Here is a 17,269-nt window from a genome sequence, read left to right as displayed (position 1 = left end):
TGTTTTTGGCTCTAATCTAGGACAAAATGGCTTACGTTTATTTATTCCTGAGGAACCTACTTACATGCATAATTACATTTTTTTTTAAAAAGGGGGGGGGGGGTTGTCAGTATTTCAGGGGTGAAAAATGACAGTGTAGTGTTTCTTTTCAAAATGTATCAAATTATATTCACAAAAAAACAGGGCGATCCTTTTTGAAGCGTATCCTGGTGGAGACAAAAACACACAGAGGTATCAGGTAGAGAATGAGGGGAAATAAACGTTTGATCCAGGCTGTTACCTGTTTTAAAAAGCTGAAATTACCTTTAAATTTAAAAGGACTTAACAGAAGTTTTTGGAGAAATATTTTGGTATGTCATCCCCCAAAGCCGGGGTTAGAAGCTAGATTCCACTTGTTTTTGCCACCACCCCCTTGGGTGGGTATATACCTGATACTTCCCACCAGAATTTTAGAACTGAAGAAGCTTCTTGGATGAGAGGCGAAACGTCTTCACTTCCAAGAGGTGAGTCCAGTTGCCGAGTTTGATCATTTTTGAGAAGCTAGACGCTCCTCTTTGCCCTGTGCTGCTTTAGGAAGCTGAGATCCACAGAGACTAGCTGACCGTTAGCTTAGCACAATGAACGGTAGTGGGTGGAAAGTGCCAGCATGGCTCTGTGTTGGAAGAAAATTTTGTTTCATTTCCTTTGCTTGTCGAACTCTAGGGAGGATGTTGAATGAATTCATTCTTCAAAAGGCCAGTGTGTTCCTTTAATTTCGGTAAAATCTGTGCTGGTTCTCCAGGGTTCCCCGTTCAATTGTTTTTCATTGTGCAAAACCCTGCTGTTCCTCATGTTCTGATGGCATTCTTCCTCGTTGGTTGAGCAAGATATATCCAAAACATATTCTTGGAATTCCAAAGAGTAGTTCCAGTGGGTTCTATGCCTTATATATTTGATAACTAATACGTTCTTTGTTGTAATCGTCTGTTTTTGGTTCTGCTGGTTACGTCTGGTGTGGGTTTTAGTGGCCTTTACTGCTTTGTTATGTTTTCATGTTTTTCCATTTCGGCAGTTTGATATGATGAAATATACACAACTACCATGGAAATAACTGTAAAATTTGGTTTCCTGTGTATTTTTTTTCCGTTTGCGTCAGGACACCTGCCACCTACAAGGCACAACTTGTCTTGTTTTGTTTTCTTTCTTTTCATGGAGGATTGTAGTAACAATGATGCAAAGAGGGGGGAGTTATCGGCGTTCTTGTATGTCACCTCCTCAAAATCCTCCACTCCGGAAACTCAGTTTGTCCTCCTCTGCTCACTGCTCAGAACCACGACGGCATTCCTGAATTCTTTAAGTAACAAATGGGACTCGTAACGGCCACCATGTCAGACACGGACTGACTTCCTGTATGGGCCTGTTGTGTTTTTGGCTCCACGAAAGGACAAAATGGCTGGCTTTATTTATTCCTGAGGAACCTAATACTCACATTGAATAAAAAAGTAGGTGTCAGTATTTCAGGGGAGAAAAATGAGAGCGTAGTGTTTATTTTTTTCATGAAAAATGTATCTAATTATATTTGTAACAAAACAAGGCAGACTATTTAGAAATGTAACCTGGTGGAGACAAAAACACACACAAGTATCAGGTTGATAATGAGGGGGAAAAACAGACCTGTTTGATCCAGGTTGTTCCCTGGCATTTGAAAAAGCTGCAATTGCCTGATAGCACCACAAGAGGGCCCCAGTGTCTCTTAATTGTTCAGTGCCTGTTTTGTTGATTAGATCTTTTAGTGGCAGTTTCTTAATTTGAATTAGTTGCAATTTTTGATATTTGGTATTTATACACTCACCTGTGTGCGTGCGTGCTCAGATCTCCACTGGTGACACAGAAGACTCAGCTGGTGAGTACAACAACGACTTTAATCTACTTCATGCTTTCCTTTCTAAAACACACACACACACACACACACACACACACACACACACACACACACTATCGAACTATTGACCCCATAAATCATTGTAAACAAAATTTCCAATCCCAGTCATAATTACATTTCATGACTAACTTGTAACTGATGTCGGTAAACTCTTAATATACATGGTTAACGGTGACTTCACCCTGACTGGAACGTCATAAATCCAGTACTTTGGACTGGAATAAATCCAACTGTCACAATGAGGCCAGTGATCGACCGATACCCCAACAAGACACAGGTTCATTTGTGACCTGAAGAGGTGAATTCAATCATTATAATAAGAACTTGCTAGCTGTTTTTACCCCTGCTTCATGTACCTATGCTAAGCTAGGCTAACCGCATCACACAGACATACAGAAAGATACCAAGAACAAGAGTTCCAGAATTCGGTGTTTAATCTTTTTTCATTCCAGCTCTGAGAGTCTGGTCATGTGTTTTTGTGCGGCTGCAGGGTTGTCGGGGCCCAGCAGCTGGCAGCCTTCAGCGTGGCCCCAGGAAGCAACCAATACCCGGACAAGAGGAGCGTCATCCGCTTCACCCAAGTCATCACCAACATCCAAGACGACTGCAACACCGTAACAGGGCGCTTCAGCTGAGGAGACCACCTGCTGTCCAGTCATATCCAGTACATTATGATTCAACACAAATGTTGGTGATCAATAAACACAAACAAAGTCATTCAGTCTGAAATTTGCTCATAAAAACATTTAGTACAGGAAAAACAATCAGCAGCTGCAATGTTTCAGTCCAGTTTATGGACCGACACACCAAGATCGTCATCCAGAAAGCAGAGATGTGTGACTTTGTTGTTTCAGTTTATTCAAATTCATGGTTAAGCAAGAGGTTGAAGTGGGCGTCTCCATGACGATCTCAGCTTCAAGAACATCCTCCGCTCCAACACGTGTCCTGGTCTTGCTGCCAGGAGGTCTGCCTCTTCTTCCTCGGCTCCATTCCAGCTTTGTTGAGGGTTTCCACCTGCACACGTTCACCTAAAGTGGCTTGAACGGTCGTCATCGTGTCCTGCATGGCCTGCTTCCCCTCTTCCCTCCCTTTTACGTTTCCGCTCCTTCGCTCTGTCAGGTTGAAGTCCCACAGCCTGACGGATGGACATCACCTCGGTTAAATACGTCCTCTGGTTGTGTGGCGCTGTGGCCAGGGAGTGTGTTTGGGACCCTGTGTTCCTGGGTTCATGACCAGCATGGGATGACTCCCCCCTGCCCCCCTGCCCCCCTACCAGGTGCTTCAGGAACAGCTTTGGACCTGCAGCTGCCAGCTCCTGTCTTCAGGGTCTTGTGTTGGGGAGTCCGGCTGCTTGTCCAGGTTTCAAAGTTGACCTGGTCGCGCTTGAACCCTGAACAGGTGAGCAACACTGTTTGTTGCCTGTCCAGGCTTTTTCCTTGCTCTTGTTTTTCCTTCTCCATCTTTTTCTCTCTTCATTTTTGGCCTCCTTTCATCCTGGTTTGTCCCCTGAGACTTTTCTCCTCCCTCCTTTGCCCTCCGTCTCCGTCTCTCCATCTTTTGCCCCTCATTTTCCACCTTTTTCTGGATGTCTCCATCCTCCTCCTTTGCCTTCTGGCTCACTCCCACCTTCTTTGAGTGCTGCAAACTTTTCTCCTTCTGCCTCTTTCTCTCCTCCTTTGTCGTGTGACTCTTTGCTTCTGGCTTCTGCCTCTTTTCTTGGGACTCCTTTCCCATCCTTCTCTTTTCCTCCTCAATTTTATTCTGCCTCTTTTCTTGGGACTCCTTTTCCATCCGTCTCTTCTCTTCCTCATTTTTCTGGCTCTTTTCCTCCTCCTTCCTTTGCCTCTTTTCTTCCTCCTCCATTTCCTTCTGTCTCTTCTCTTCCTCCTTTTTCTGCCTCTTTTCGTACTCGGCTTTTGCCTTCTGCCTCTTTTCCTCCGCCTTCTTTTCTTCCTCCTCCATTTTCTTTCGTCTCTTCTCTTCCTCCTTTTTCTGCCTCTTTTCCTCCTCTTCCTTTGCCTTCTGGCTCTTTTCCTCCTCCTTCCTTATCTTCTTTTCTTCCTCCTCCATCTTCTTCCGTCTCTTCTCCTCCTCCTTTTTCTGCCTCTTTTCCTCCTCAGCCTTTGCCTGCTGCCTCATTTTTTCCTCCTTTTTCTGCCTCTTTTCCTCCTCAGCCTTTGCCTGCTGCCTCATTTTTTCCTCCTTTTTCTGCCTCTTTTCTTCCTCGGCTTTCTGCCTCTTCTCTTCTTTCTCCTTTGCTTTCTGCTTCTTCTCTTCCTCCTTTCTCTGCTTCTTCTCCTCCTTGTCTCTCCTCCTCTTCTCTTCCTCCTCCCTTGCTTTCTGCCTTTTTCTCTCCTTCCGTTGTGCCTTCCTGAGTTTTTTCTTTTCCGAGTCACTTTTCTGGGCTAAGTCCTGCAAAGAGACAGATTCATTCAGTCGGTTCTCTGACGGATGAAAACAAACCAAACGGATTAAGACTGAAGCCCAAATGATCAGGAATCCTTTCATGCTTACCCAAAGTCTCCGGTTCCGCTGGACTTGAAGCTCCAGCTCCCTCTCCAGCTGGGACACCTTCTCCTTCATGGAGTCCATTTTTTTGTCCCACTCTTCCTTTTGTGACTCCATCTCTTTCTCCTTTTCCTCCACTCTTTGGGACAGTTTAAAACATTCGGCCTCTAGCTGGTCTTTGCTGGCTTCTGTGGACTCAGTCAGGGCCAGCATGTCTCCGCTGGCCCCCATGACATCATCCAGCAGGCTGTTTGTGTCCTGCTGGGAGCTGAGGTTCTCCCTCAGCTCCATCTCCTTCAGCAGCAGCTTCTTTTCCAGCTGCCAGCCAATTTTTTCCAGCTCCATCTCTTCCAGGAGCTTCTCCTTCTCCTGCTGCCACATTTGCGCCTTCCTCTTCATGTCCGTGAGGAGACCCATGAGGATGTCCTCCAGCCCCTGGATTTCCTCTGTCGGCTGCATCTGTCCATGAGAATGAAAGACACCGATTTACACGTGTGTTTGGGTGACAAATATGAAGACACTGAAAGCCGCCTTCATGTCAAAGTCAGACTGAGTGAGAAAACGTACCAGGACTCCTGAGTTGTCAGAAAGATCCACGTCAGATGAGCAGTTGTGGAGAATCAATGCTGAATGGGTTTGATCAGCTTATCTGAACCGTTCCTGGTTGATGTAGTTTGTTGATAGAGTTCATTTACACCGACAGCAGGAAGAGTGATGTCATTGCTACATCACAGGATCACAGCGTAGCAAGATCACAGGATCCAAGGATCACAGGATCCAAGGATCACAGGATCACAGCATCCAAGGATCACAGGATCCAAGGATCACAGGATCCAAGGATCCAAGAATCTCAGTTCACAACTGTTGTCTGTTGGACTCCTGCAGCACCTGAAGGCAGCAGCACGTCTGATTCATTCTCTGGTCCCTGAAATTCTCTCTGACAGAGCCGATGCGGTGTTAGCCTCTACACCAACTTCCTCAGGGGCCGCCATTGTTGTTTAGAACAGTCACGCTGTCGTCACACCTGATCCACGCCCAAGTAGTCACAGGATTTCTGTTGGTGGAAGTTGTTTTTTAAGTGGTCCTGGTCCACACTCTTGTCACGTCCTAGACGACTGTCACTCCCTCCTCCTCGGCCTCCCCCTCAAGTCCATTCATAATTTGACACAAAAAACAGGGCGATCCTTTTCAAAGCGTATCCTGGTGGAGACAAAAACACACAGAGGTATCAGGCAGAGAATGAGGGGAAATAAACGTTTGATCCAGGCTGTTACCTGTTTTAAAAAGCTGAAATTGCCTTTAAATTTAAAAGGACTTAACAGAAGTTTTTGGAGAAATATTTTGGTATGTCATCCCCCAAAGCCGGGGTTAGAAGCTAGATTCCACTTGTTTTTGCCACCACCCCCTTGGGTGGGTATATACCTGATACTTCCCACCAGAATTTTAGAACTGAAGAAGCTTCTTGGATGAGAGGCGAAACGTCTTCACTTCCAAGAGGTGAGTCCAGTTGCCGAGTTTGATCATTTTTGAGAAGCTAGACGCTCCTCTTTGCCCTGTGCTGCTTTAGGAAGCTGAGATCCACAGAGACTAGCTGACCGTTAGCTTAGCACAATGAACGGTAGTGGGTGGAAAGTGCCAGCATGGCTCTGTGTTGGAAGAAAATTTTGTTTCATTTCCTTTGCTTGTCGAACTCTAGGGAGGATGTTGAATGAATTCATTCTTCAAAAGGCCAGTGTGTTCCTTTAATTTCGGTAAAATCTGTGCTGGTTCTCCAGGGTTCCCCGTTCAATTGTTTTTCATTGTGCAAAACCCTGCTGTTCCTCATGTTCTGATGGCATTCTTCCTCGTTGGTTGAGCAAGATATATCCAAAACATATTCTTGGAATTCCAAAGAGTAGTTCCAGTGGGTTCTATGCCTTATATATTTGATAACTAATACGTTCTTTGTTGTAATCGTCTGTTTTTGGTTCTGCTGGTTACGTCTGGTGTGGGTTTTAGTGGCCTTTACTGCTTTGTTATGTTTTCATGTTTTTCCATTTCGGCAGTTTGATATGATGAAATATACACAACTACCATGGAAATAACTGTAAAATTTGGTTTCCTGTGTATTTTTTTTCCGTTTGCGTCAGGACACCTGCCACCTACAAGGCACAACTTGTCTTGTTTTGTTTTCTTTCTTTTCATGGAGGATTGTAGTAACAATGATGCAAAGAGGGGGGAGTTATTGGCGTTCTTGTATGTGTCACCTCCTCAAAATCCTCCACTCCGGAAACTCAGTTTGTCCTCCTCTGCTCACTGCTCAGAACCACGACGGCATTCCTGAATTCTTTAAGTAACAAATGGGACTCGTAACGGCCACCATGTCAGACACGGACTGACTTCCTGTATGGGCCTGTTGTGTTTTTGGCTCCACGAAAGGACAAATTGGCTGGCTTTATTTATTCCTGAGGAACCTAATACTCACATTGAATAAAAAAGTAGGTGTCAGTATTTCAGGGGAGAAAAATGAGAGCGTAGTGTTTATTTTTTTCATGAAAAATGTATCTAATTATATTTGTAACAAAACAGGGCAGACTATTTAGAAATGTAACCTGGTGGAGACAAAAACACACACAAGTATCAGGTTGATAATGGGGGGGAAAAACAGACCTGTTTGATCCAGGTTGTTCCCTGGCATTTGAAAAAGCTGCAATTGCCTGATAGCACCACAAGAGGGCCCCAGTGTCTCTTAATTGTTCAGTGGCTTTTTTGTTGATTAGATCTTTTAGTGGCAGTTTCTTAATTTGAATTAGTGTCAATTTTTGATATTTGGTATTTATACACTCACCTGTGTGCGTGCGTGCTCAGATCTCCACTGGTGACACAGAAGACTCAGCTGGTGAGTACAACAACGACTTTAATCTACTTCATGCTTTCCTTTCTAAAACACACACACACACACACACACACACACACTATCGAACTATTGACCCCATAAATCATTGTAAACAAAATTTCCAATCCCAGTCATAATTACATTTCATGACTAACTTGTAACTGATGTCGGTAAACTCTTAATATACATGGTTAACGGTGACTTCACCCTGACTGGAACGTCATAAATCCAGTACTTTGGACTGGAATAAATCCAACTGTCACAATGAGGCCAGTGATCGACCGATACCCCAACAAGACACAGGTTCATTTGTGACCTGAAGAGGTGAATTCAATCATTATAATAAGAACTTGCTAGCTGTTTTTACCCCTGCTTCATGTACCTATGCTAAGCTAGGCTAACCGCATCACACAGACATACAGAAAGATACCAAGAACAAGAGTTCCAGAATTCGGTGTTTAATCTTTTTTCATTCCAGCTCTGAGAGTCTGGTCATGTGTTTTTGTGCGGCTGCAGGGTTGTCGGGGCCCAGCAGCTGGCAGCCTTCAGCGTGGCCCCAGGAAGCAACCAATACCCGGACAAGAGGAGCGTCATCCGCTTCACCCAAGTCATCACCAACATCCAAGACGACTGCAACACCGTAACAGGGCGCTTCAGCTGAGGAGACCACCTGCTGTCCAGTCATATCCAGTACATTATGATTCAACACAAATGTTGGTGATCAATAAACACAAACAAGTCATTCAGTCTGAAATTTGCTCATAAAAACATTTAGTACAGGAAAAACAATCAGCAGCTGCAATGTTTCAGTCCAGTTTATGGACCGACACACCAAGATCGTCATCCAGAAAGCAGAGATGTGTGACTTTGTTGTTTCAGTTTATTCAAATTCATGGTTAAGCAAGAGGTTGAAGTGGGCGTCTCCATGACGATCTCAGCTTCAAGAACATCCTCCGCTCCAACACGTGTCCTGGTCTTGCTGCCAGGAGGTCTGCCTCTTCTTCCTCGGCTCCATTCCAGCTTTGTTGAGGGTTTCCACCTGCACACGTTCACCTAAAGTGGCTTGAACGGTCGTCATCGTGTCCTGCATGGCCTGCTTCCCCTCTTCCCTCCCTTTTACGTTTCCGCTCCTTCGCTCTGTCAGTTTGAAGCCCCACAGCCTGACGGATGGACATCACCTCGGTTAAATACGTCCTCTGGTTGTGTGGCGCTGTGGCCAGGGAGTGTGTTTGGGACCCTGTGTTCCTGGGTTCATGACCAGCATGGGATGACTCCCCCCTGCCCCCCTGCCCCCCTACCAGGTGCTACAGGAACAGCTTTGGACCTGCAGCTGCCAGCTCCTGTCTTCAGGGTCTTGTGTTGGGGAGTCCGGCTGCTTGTCCAGGTTTCAAAGTTGACCTGGTCGCGCTTGAACCCTGAACAGGTGAGCAACACTGTTTGTTGCCTGTCCAGGCTTTTTCCTTGCTCTTGTTTTTCCTTCTCCATCTTTTTCTCTCTTCATTTTTGGCCTCCTTTCATCCTGGTTTGTCCCCTGAGACTTTTCTCCTCCCTCCTTTGCCCTCCGTCTCCGTCTCTCCATCTTTTGCCCCTCATTTTCCACCTTTTTCTGGATGTCTCCATCCTCCTCCTTTGCCTTCTGGCTCACTCCCACCTTCTTTGAGTGCTGCAAACTTTTCTCCTTCTGCCTCTTTCTCTCCTCCTTTGTCATGTGACTCTTTGCTTCTGGCTTCTGCCTCTTTTCTTGGGACTCCTTTCCCATCCTTCTCTTTTCTTCCTCCATTTTCTGGCTCTTTTCCTCCTCAATTTTATTCTGCCTCTTTTCTTGGGACTCCTTTTCCATCCGTCTCTTCTCTTCCTCATTTTTCTGGCTCTTTTCCTCCTCCTTCCTTTGCCTCTTTTCTTCCTCCTCCATTTCCTTCTGTCTCTTCTCTTCCTCCTTTTTCTGCCTCTTTTCGTACTCGGCTTTTGCCTTCTGCCTCTTTTCCTCCGCCTTCTTTTCTTCCTCCTCCATTTTCTTTCGTCTCTTCTCTTCCTCCTTTTTCTGCCTCTTTTCCTCCTCTTCCTTTGCCTTCTGGCTCTTTTCCTCCTCCTTCCTTATCTTCTTTTCTTCCTCCTCCATCTTCTTCCGTCTCTTCTCCTCCTCCTTTTTCTGCCTCTTTTCCTCCTCAGCCTTTGCCTGCTGCCTCATTTTTTCCTCCTTTTTCTGCCTCTTTTCTTCCTCGGCTTTCTGCCTCTTCTCTTCTTTCTCCTTTGCTTTCTGCTTCTTCTCTTCCTCCTTTCTCTGCTTCTTCTCCTCCTTGTCTCTCCTCCTCTTCTCTTCCTCCTCCCTTGCTTTCTGCCTTTTTCTCTCCTTCCGTTGTGCCTTCCTGAGTTTTTTCTTTTCCGAGTCACTTTTCTGGGCTAAGTCCTGCAAAGAGACAGATTCATTCAGTCGGTTCTCTGACGGATGAAAACAAACCAAACGGATTAAGACTGAAGCCCAAATGATCAGGAATCCTTTCATGCTTACCCAAAGTCTCCGGTTCCGCTGGACTTGAAGCTCCAGCTCCCTCTCCAGCTGGGACACCTTCTCCTTCATGGAGTCCATTTTTTTGTCCCACTCTTCCTTTTGTGACTCCATCTCTTTCTCCTTTTCCTCCACCCTTTGGGACAGTTTAAAACATTCGGCCTCCAGCTGGTCTTTGCTGGCTTCTGTGGACTCAGTCAGGGCCAGCATGTCTCCGCTGGCCCCCATGACATCATCCAGCAGGCTGTTTGTGTCCTGCTGGGAGCTGAGGTTCTCCCTCAGCTCCATCTCCTTCAGCAGCAGCTTCTTTTCCAGCTGCCAGCCAATTTTTTCCAGCTCCATCTCTTCCAGGAGCTTCTCCTTCTCCTGCTGCCACATTTGCGCCTTCCTCTTCATGTCCGTGAGGAGACCCATGAGGATGTCCTCCAGCCCCTGGATTTCCTCTGTCGGCTGCATCTGTCCATGAGAATGAAAGACACCGATTTACACGTGTGTTTGGGTGACAAATATGAAGACACTGAAAGCCGCCTTCATGTCAAAGTCAGACTGAGTGAGAAAACGTACCAGGACTCCTGAGTTGTCAGAAAGATCCACGTCAGATGAGCAGTTGTGGAGAATCAATGCTGAATGGGTTTGATCAGCTTATCTGAACCGTTCCTGGTTGATGTAGTTTGTTGATAGAGTTCATTTACACCGACAGCAGGAAGAGTGATGTCATTGCTACATCACAGGATCACAGCATAGCAAGATCACAGGATCCAAGGATCACAGGATCCAAGGATCACAGCATCCAAGGATCACAGGATCCAAGGATCACAGGATCCAAGGATCCAAGAATCTCAGTTCACAAATGTTGTCTGTTGGACTCCTGCAGCACCTGAAGGCAGCAGCACGTCTGATTCATTCTCTGGTCCCTGAAATTCTCTCTGACAGAGCCGATGCGGTGTTAGCCTCTACACCAACTTCCTCAGGGGCCGCCATTGTTGTTTTGAACAGTCACGCTGTCGTCACACCTGATCCACGCCCAAGTAGTCACAGGATTTCTGTTGGTGGAAGTTGTTTTTTAAGTGGTCCTGGTCCGCACTCTTGTCACGTCCTAGACGACTGTCACTCCCTCCTCCTCGGCCTCCCCCTCAAGTCCATTCATAATTTGACACAAAAAACAGGGCGATCCTTTTCGCAGCGTATCCTGGTGGAGACAAAAACACACAGAGGTATCAGGTAGAGAATGAGGGGAAATAAACGTTTGATCCAGGCTGTTACCTGTTTTAAAAAGCTGAAATTGCCTTTAAATTTAAAAGGACTTAACAGAAGTTTTTGGAGAAATATTTTGGTATGTCATCCCCCAAAGCCGGGGTTAGAAGCGAGATTCCACTTGTTTTTGCCACCACCCCCTTGGGTGGGTATATACCTGATACTTCCCACCAGAATTTTAGAACTGAAGAAGCTTCTTGGATGAGAGGCGAAACGTCTTCACTTCCAAGAGGTGAGTCCAGTTGCCGAGTTTGATCATTTTTGAGAAGCTAGACGCTCCTCTTTGCCCTGTGCTGCTTTAGGAAGCTGAGATCCACAGAGACTAGCTGACCGTTAGCTTAGCACAATGAACGGTAGTGGGTGGAAAGTGCCAGCATGGCTCTGTGTTGGAAGAAAATTTTGTTTCATTTCCTTTGCTTGTCGAACTCTAGGGAGGATGTTGAATGAATTCATTCTTCAAAAGGCCAGTGTGTTCCTTTAATTTCGGTAAAATCTGTGCTGGTTCTCCAGGGTTCCCCGTTCAATTGTTTTTCATTGTGCAAAACCCTGCTGTTCCTCATGTTCTGATGGCATTCTTCCTCGTTGGTTGAGCAAGATATATCCAAAACATATTCTTGGAATTCCAAAGAGTAGTTCCAGTGGGTTCTATGCCTTATATATTTGATAACTAATACGTTCTTTGTTGTAATCGTCTGTTTTTGGTTCTGCTGGTTACGTCTGGTGTGGGTTTTAGTGGCCTTTACTGCTTTGTCATGTTTTCATGTTTTTCCATTTCGGCAGTTTGATATGATGAAATATACACAACTACCATGGAAATAACTGTAAAATTTGGTTTCCTGTGTATTTTTTTTCCGTTTGCGTCAGGACACCTGCCACCTACAAGGCACAACTTGTCTTGTTTTGTTTTCTTTCTTTTCATGGAGGATTGTAGTAACAATGATGCAAAGAGGGGGGAGTTATCGGCGTTCTTGTATGTGTCACCTCCTCAAAATCCTCCACTCCGGAAACTCAGTTTGTCCTCCTCTGCTCACTGCTCAGAACCACGACGGCATTCCTGAATTCTTTAAGTAACAAATGGGACTCGTAACGGCCACCATGTCAGACACGGACTGACTTCCTGTATGGGCCTGTTGTGTTTTTGGCTCCACGAAAGGACAAAATGGCTGGCTTTATTTATTCCTGAGGAACCTAATACTCACATTGAATAAAAAAGTGGGTGTCAGTATTTCAGGGGAGGAAAACGAGAGCGTAGTGTTTATTTTTTTCATGAAAAATGTATCTAATTATATTTGTAACAAAACAAGGCAGACTATTTAGAAATGTAACCTGGTGGAGACAAAAACACACACAAGTATCAGGTTGATAATGAGGGGGAAAAACAGACCTGTTTGATCCAGGTTGTTCCCTGGCATTTGAAAAAGCTGCAATTGCCTGATAGCACCACAAGAGGGCCCCAATGTCTCTTAATTGTTCAGTGGCTTTGCTCTTTTTTAGAAGTTTTAGTGGCAGTTTCTTTATTAAAATTAGTTGCAATGTGATATTTGGTACATAAACCCACTCACCTGCTAACCTATTGGGTACCTCAAGATCAAAACACAGTCAGACTCCACGCCGCTTGCGTCCAGCGGTTATATTTCCGTTTTCTCTCTTTGGTTTCATGGTTAAGTTTTCATCAGTGATTACAAGGAAGCTGTAGAAGATTTTCTGTGTCCTTAAACATGTTAAACTCACTATGAGGAAGCCCAGTAGCAGCTTTATGGATCGCTGGCTGTTCTGTCAGATCATGAGTTTCATTTTCTGTGTGTGTGTGTGTGTGTGTGTGTGTGTGTGTGTGTGTGTGTGTGTGTGTGTGTGTCAGCAGGTCTCCCTTGAGTCTAATAAGAAATCTCTTCGCCAAAAGAGGAAATCTCGTCTTGTCCTCACAGCTCAGATCTCCACTGGTGACACAGAAGACTCAGCCGGTGAGTACAACAACGACTTTAATCTACTTCATGCTTTCCTTTCTAAAAACACACACACACACCTTCAACTTGTATTTAGCTCATAAAATCATAACTTTATTTTGTGAGATTTTTTTTTGTCCCATTAAGAAAACAGACGAGGTATCTGAGGTCGATGGAAACTAAATGTTTGTGTTCGTCCCCATCAAAACCAGTGTTTGAGCTGGGCTGGTCTCAACACTCAGACGGGACACGGATGAGCGTTTATTTGAGGTTCCACTTCTATGTCTTCCTAATCCAACCCTGCATCTTTAGATTAAAACTGCAATCTGTACTCGGTTTATTTTCACAGGCAAAGAATGTTTCGCCACTTGTGATAACTTAGGCTTTCAGACTGCTCTTCACTACCCCACCTCACCAAACCCGTGCGACCCACAATCACGCCGCCTGCCGGCGTCCTGACCGCTGGCGTCCTGACCGCTGGCCACGGCAAAAAATATGATCTCCAAGTCAGGATTAGCATCGGGGTTCCCAAGTGTTCAGCTCAGGACCCCAAAGATGATGGTGCTAAAGACCTGGCTGTCCCTGGAGGAAGGTGATGCTGTGCCTGCTGCAGTTATCCTACGAGTACTGTAATATTTGTACCTCTAGAGAGTACGAAGGCGTTTTTAATCCTTTTTTTGTGTTTTGTTTTAAAAGTTCCACCTGGGTGAGGGGAGGATCTTGGTTGTCGTCTTTGTTCTTTGTTTAGAAACAGGAATCGAAAATCAGCCCAGTCGATCCCCAGAAAACATAGAAATGAAGTCAAAGATCGACTCCACTAACTTTCCAGCTAAGAGGCGTTTCTCGCCGTAAATGGACGCCATTTGAAGTTCGGCTCAAATCGTCTCTGCCAGAGAGGCTTTGAATTTTCAGAAACCATGCAACGCTTCTCGTGGGGGGGGGGGGGGGGGGCGATGATGCGGCCATCTCGTCTCACGGACGCCAACATTTTGGTGTTGGGAAATGGCGTGAGACCAGCGAGGTGCTGAGATAGGAGCGGTAAAGAGGAAGAAGCATCAAGGAGCTCAACCACGGCGACCGGACGCAGCGGGACAGTTTGCTCGGTAGTAACTCCAGTGATTGTCCAATCCAGTGTTTCAGATCATGGGAGAGTATTATGGGCTGGCAGTTGTGGTGGGCGTGGCCATGTTGCTGTCTCCTGGTCAGTGTGACGTGAACTGTAAAGGAAAAGATGGCCACCCGGGAGAGCCAGGCATCCCTGGCAGAAGTGGATTGAGTGGAGTGAAGGGAGAGAAAGGAGAGTCAGGTAACCGATTGTCATCTGTTCCGTTTTGTTTGCTTGTTTTGAGGAAGGGGACTCTTTTTCTCGTTGTTGTTGTTGTTGTTGTTTTTCTCCACATTTTCGAGTTACGCCACCACCTCCTCTCCTGTGTTTGTCTCCAGCTTTCATGTGGCGCCATCCCATGGACTCCAACACGCTGATGATGAAGGGGGAGACGGGCGATCGAGGCCTGCCGGGGCCCATAGGTCCCAAAGGATTCAGGGGAAACGTGGGAGCAGCAGGTCTACCTGGACCATCTGGCACCCCGGGGCCTGACGGGAGGGGCGTCATCCACGGTAATGACAAAAATCTCCTTTCTGCCATGAAATCAGCTGATTTTCTGACCTCTGCTGCCATGTTTTCATCGCTCTCTTCGATCTAAAACGCCACTGTGTGCTGGTACCACGTCTGTGTCACCCAGCAATCAGTGCACCAGACAGGGCGTATTCCCCCGCTGTCATCCAGACAAATCCGGGTTCACGAGCTTGAAGTTTGTTCGTCAGAGCGACTAAAAAGGCTCGCACGCGTGTGAAACCACCGCCAGCTTTGAGGGGGAGGGGGGAGCAAAGAACGGTGGCGGCTGATATCTGGGAACGTGAACCACCAATCACAGCGCGAGTGACGTCATGATGCCTTTCAAATAGAGCCAGGTCTGGAACCACACCTTGAATTAGTGTGTGTGTGTGTGTGTGTGTGTGTGTGTGTGTGTGTGTGTGTGTGTGTGTGTGTGTGTGTGTGTGCGCTCCCAGGTGATGACTTCTCCCAGCAGGCCATGTCAGCCTTCTCCGTCATCAGGACCGACGCCAGCTATCCTCAGTACAACAAGGTCCAACTGTCAACTCCCTCATCTCCAAATGTTCTCAAAGCTCCAAAATATTTAGAAGGTAGAAGGAGATTTCTGATTTCTATGAGCAGAAAAAGAGGAAACCCCTGCCTCAGAGGAGTGGAGGCGGTGTTTGAGCTCCAGCGTGGAGCGTCGTGACAAAGTTCCTCATTGGAACTCAGATTCTGTGGTCCTGAAATGGACCTCACAGACACAAGAAACATCTCGCATTAAACGCGGGATGAAAAGTAATTTAATATTTAAACGGGGGAAGAAGACAAGATGGCGTGTAAAGGGTCAGTCCACCTCAGGCGCCTCCCATCCGTTCTGTTCCGTGCAGATTTTCTTATTCCACCTTCACAGGTTTTACACCACAATTTTCATTCGCCGTCACCTTTCTATCATTTTGTCACGCTCAGACGACACCAGCGCATCAATCACTTGTGTGTGTGTGTGTGTGTTTTAGATAGTAACCTACCAGACAAGTGCGGTCAACCGGCCTGCAGACTTTAACATAGCTACAGGCCACTTCACCTGCAGAGTCCCTGGTGTGTACTACTTCGTCTTCCACTCTACGGCCAAGGTAAGCCGTCCGCTGCGCTGCTGCACTTCTCCACGTGAGAGGAAAATGCTGACGCCTCTCTCAAGTATAAATGCTCTTTTCTTTTTTCCCCTTGACGGTTTGTTAAAGTTTGAGTAAAAGTCAACCTGCACTGAAGCGACTTTGCAGCTCCGCTGAGGCAGATTCAGACGCAACACCACCAAAGCAGTTTTAGAGGGATTCAGGTGCAAGCGTCCCCGCGGGATCATTCGTCTTGCTGTGTTTATCCACCGCACTCCTTCTCTCCTCCAGAGAAGAGGGGAGAACGCTACTGTGCGACTGCAGGGAACGCCAGCCGCCGGCGATATGATCTGTTGACATCAGCTGGGTTGAGCGCCGCTGCTTGTGTGTTTGCAGGTCAGCACGTGTCTGCGCATCGCCAGCGAAGCTCTGGCCAACCAGCTGGGATTCTGTGACTACAACAGAAACTACGATCAGGTCAGTCTCATTGCCACGTGTTTCCTGGCTGGAGGCTACGATTCTCCAGGGTCTGCTGACGTCTCCATCCTCAAGAGCAGCGAGTTCGGACCCTGAAACGTGCTTCTAGACACTCCTGACATCCTCCAGTGATTTCTGTTTCATACGCACACAATCGTGTTTGGCCTTAACGCGATGCTGTGTTCCAGGTGCTGTCAGGGGGCGTGGTCCTGCAGCTGAACGCCGGACAGAGGGTCTGGCTGGAGTCCTTCAGGGACCAGCAGACAGTTGAGGACGCGAGGGACATCCGTGACAAACAGATCATCTTCAACGGCTTCCTCATCGCTTCAAATTGATAACAAAACCCACGCAATGATTTCCCCGCGGTGTAACTCTCTGATTCCTGGTCACTTTCATCAAAGCTGTCCAAGCGAGGGAGCACCTGGATCTGTTCACCTGCTTCCTTCCTTCCTACTTCCTCATGTAGACATCCTGAACCCTGAGTTTGTTCGTGAACACAATCAAGGCCAAGTGTGAGATCCGTGTCCAGTGTGACCGGTGAGCTCGCGGTAAAAGCAAGACCTATCATTTCAGAATTTACAGATCATAACATAATGACGAGGGAGGAAACCTGGACCTTGGTATTAATGCCACATTGTGGATGCAAATGGAGAAGAAACCACAACCTGCTGTAGTACCTGAGGTGCTTCCTGCAGGCGACCTGTGGTTCAGGTGTGTTTCCGTCCTGTCGTGATGCCAATATGCACAGCATTCTGTCATTTTGAACAACAACAACAACAAAAAGTGTTAAAATCCAAGTTGATCCAGGGTTCTGATTTGGATCAAAATACACAAAGTTAATGACATTCTTTCAGCGGGAAGTGAAATGTGTGGAATTTGTCCAGTCCTTCAATAAAAATCACGTTAGCGTTTCTGTCTGCCTGCGTCATTTTATTCCAAGCTTGTCAAGTTGTTGTTGTTTTTTGTTCTCACACAAAATTGGGTGCAACCGGTAGAAGCGTTGGGTGAAGCCAAGGGACGGATCAGCCGCCCTGCCTGGTGTGGATCCTGGATCTAGGGGCTCGTCACGCCGGCCTCGT

At 46.5% G+C, this 17,269-nt stretch overlaps 3 protein-coding genes and 1 long non-coding RNA gene across 6 annotated transcripts; 2 read left to right on the top strand and 2 right to left on the bottom strand.

Annotated features, from left to right (window-relative positions):
• The first annotated feature begins 1,011 nt into the window (after positions 1 to 1,011).
• LOC147268568 (uncharacterized) lies at positions 1,012 to 2,632 on the top strand. Its single transcript, XR_015112187.1, has 3 exons — positions 1,012 to 1,481; positions 1,852 to 1,882; positions 2,412 to 2,632. It is a non-coding gene; the product is annotated as an uncharacterized LOC147268568 (long non-coding RNA).
• LOC147268567 (uncharacterized) lies at positions 2,336 to 5,138 on the bottom strand. Its single transcript, XM_086200257.1, has 3 exons — positions 4,997 to 5,138; positions 4,436 to 4,888; positions 2,336 to 4,333 (listed from the first exon to the last, which is right to left on the bottom strand). The coding sequence occupies exons 2-3, from the start codon at positions 4,886 to 4,888 to the stop codon at positions 3,284 to 3,286; spliced, it is 1,503 nt and encodes a 500-aa protein (XP_086056383.1). The 5' UTR covers positions 4,997 to 5,138; the 3' UTR covers positions 2,336 to 3,283.
• Positions 5,139 to 7,152: 2,014 nt separating this feature from the next.
• On the top strand, positions 7,153 to 17,105 carry LOC147268565 (complement C1q subcomponent subunit C-like). 3 transcript variants are annotated; one of them, XM_086200253.1, is made up of 9 exons: positions 7,153 to 7,307; positions 7,821 to 8,017; positions 12,926 to 13,025; positions 14,140 to 14,313; positions 14,451 to 14,624; positions 15,078 to 15,154; positions 15,618 to 15,734; positions 16,110 to 16,190; positions 16,379 to 17,105. In XM_086200253.1, exons 4-9 carry the CDS (start codon positions 14,151 to 14,153, stop codon positions 16,523 to 16,525), a joined length of 759 nt encoding a protein of 252 aa, XP_086056379.1. In that variant the 5' UTR covers positions 7,153 to 7,307; positions 7,821 to 8,017; positions 12,926 to 13,025; positions 14,140 to 14,150; the 3' UTR covers positions 16,526 to 17,105. The 3 variants fall into 3 exon arrangements, with proteins under 3 accessions (XP_086056379.1, XP_086056380.1, XP_086056381.1); XM_086200254.1 differs by lacking the exons at positions 7,153 to 7,307; positions 7,821 to 8,017 and adding an exon at positions 11,243 to 11,296; XM_086200255.1 differs by lacking the exons at positions 7,153 to 7,307; positions 7,821 to 8,017 and having other exon boundaries at positions 12,923 to 13,025.
• Positions 7,770 to 10,493, bottom strand: LOC147268566 (uncharacterized). Its single transcript, XM_086200251.1, has 3 exons — positions 10,375 to 10,493; positions 9,814 to 10,266; positions 7,770 to 9,711 (listed from the first exon to the last, which is right to left on the bottom strand). Exons 2-3 carry the CDS (start codon positions 10,264 to 10,266, stop codon positions 8,692 to 8,694), a joined length of 1,473 nt encoding a protein of 490 aa, XP_086056377.1. The 5' UTR covers positions 10,375 to 10,493; the 3' UTR covers positions 7,770 to 8,691.
• Positions 17,106 to 17,269: the final 164 nt, after the last annotated feature.

The sequence above is a fragment of the Aulostomus chinensis genome, chromosome 3 (genome assembly GCF_037954235.1).
Source record: "Aulostomus chinensis isolate RoL2024-O1b breed Wild chromosome 3, RoL_Achi_v1.0, whole genome shotgun sequence".
In the NCBI taxonomy this organism is placed as follows: domain Eukaryota; kingdom Metazoa; phylum Chordata; class Actinopteri; order Syngnathiformes; family Aulostomidae; genus Aulostomus; species Aulostomus chinensis.
This window is presented reverse-complemented; position numbering and strand designations above follow the sequence as displayed.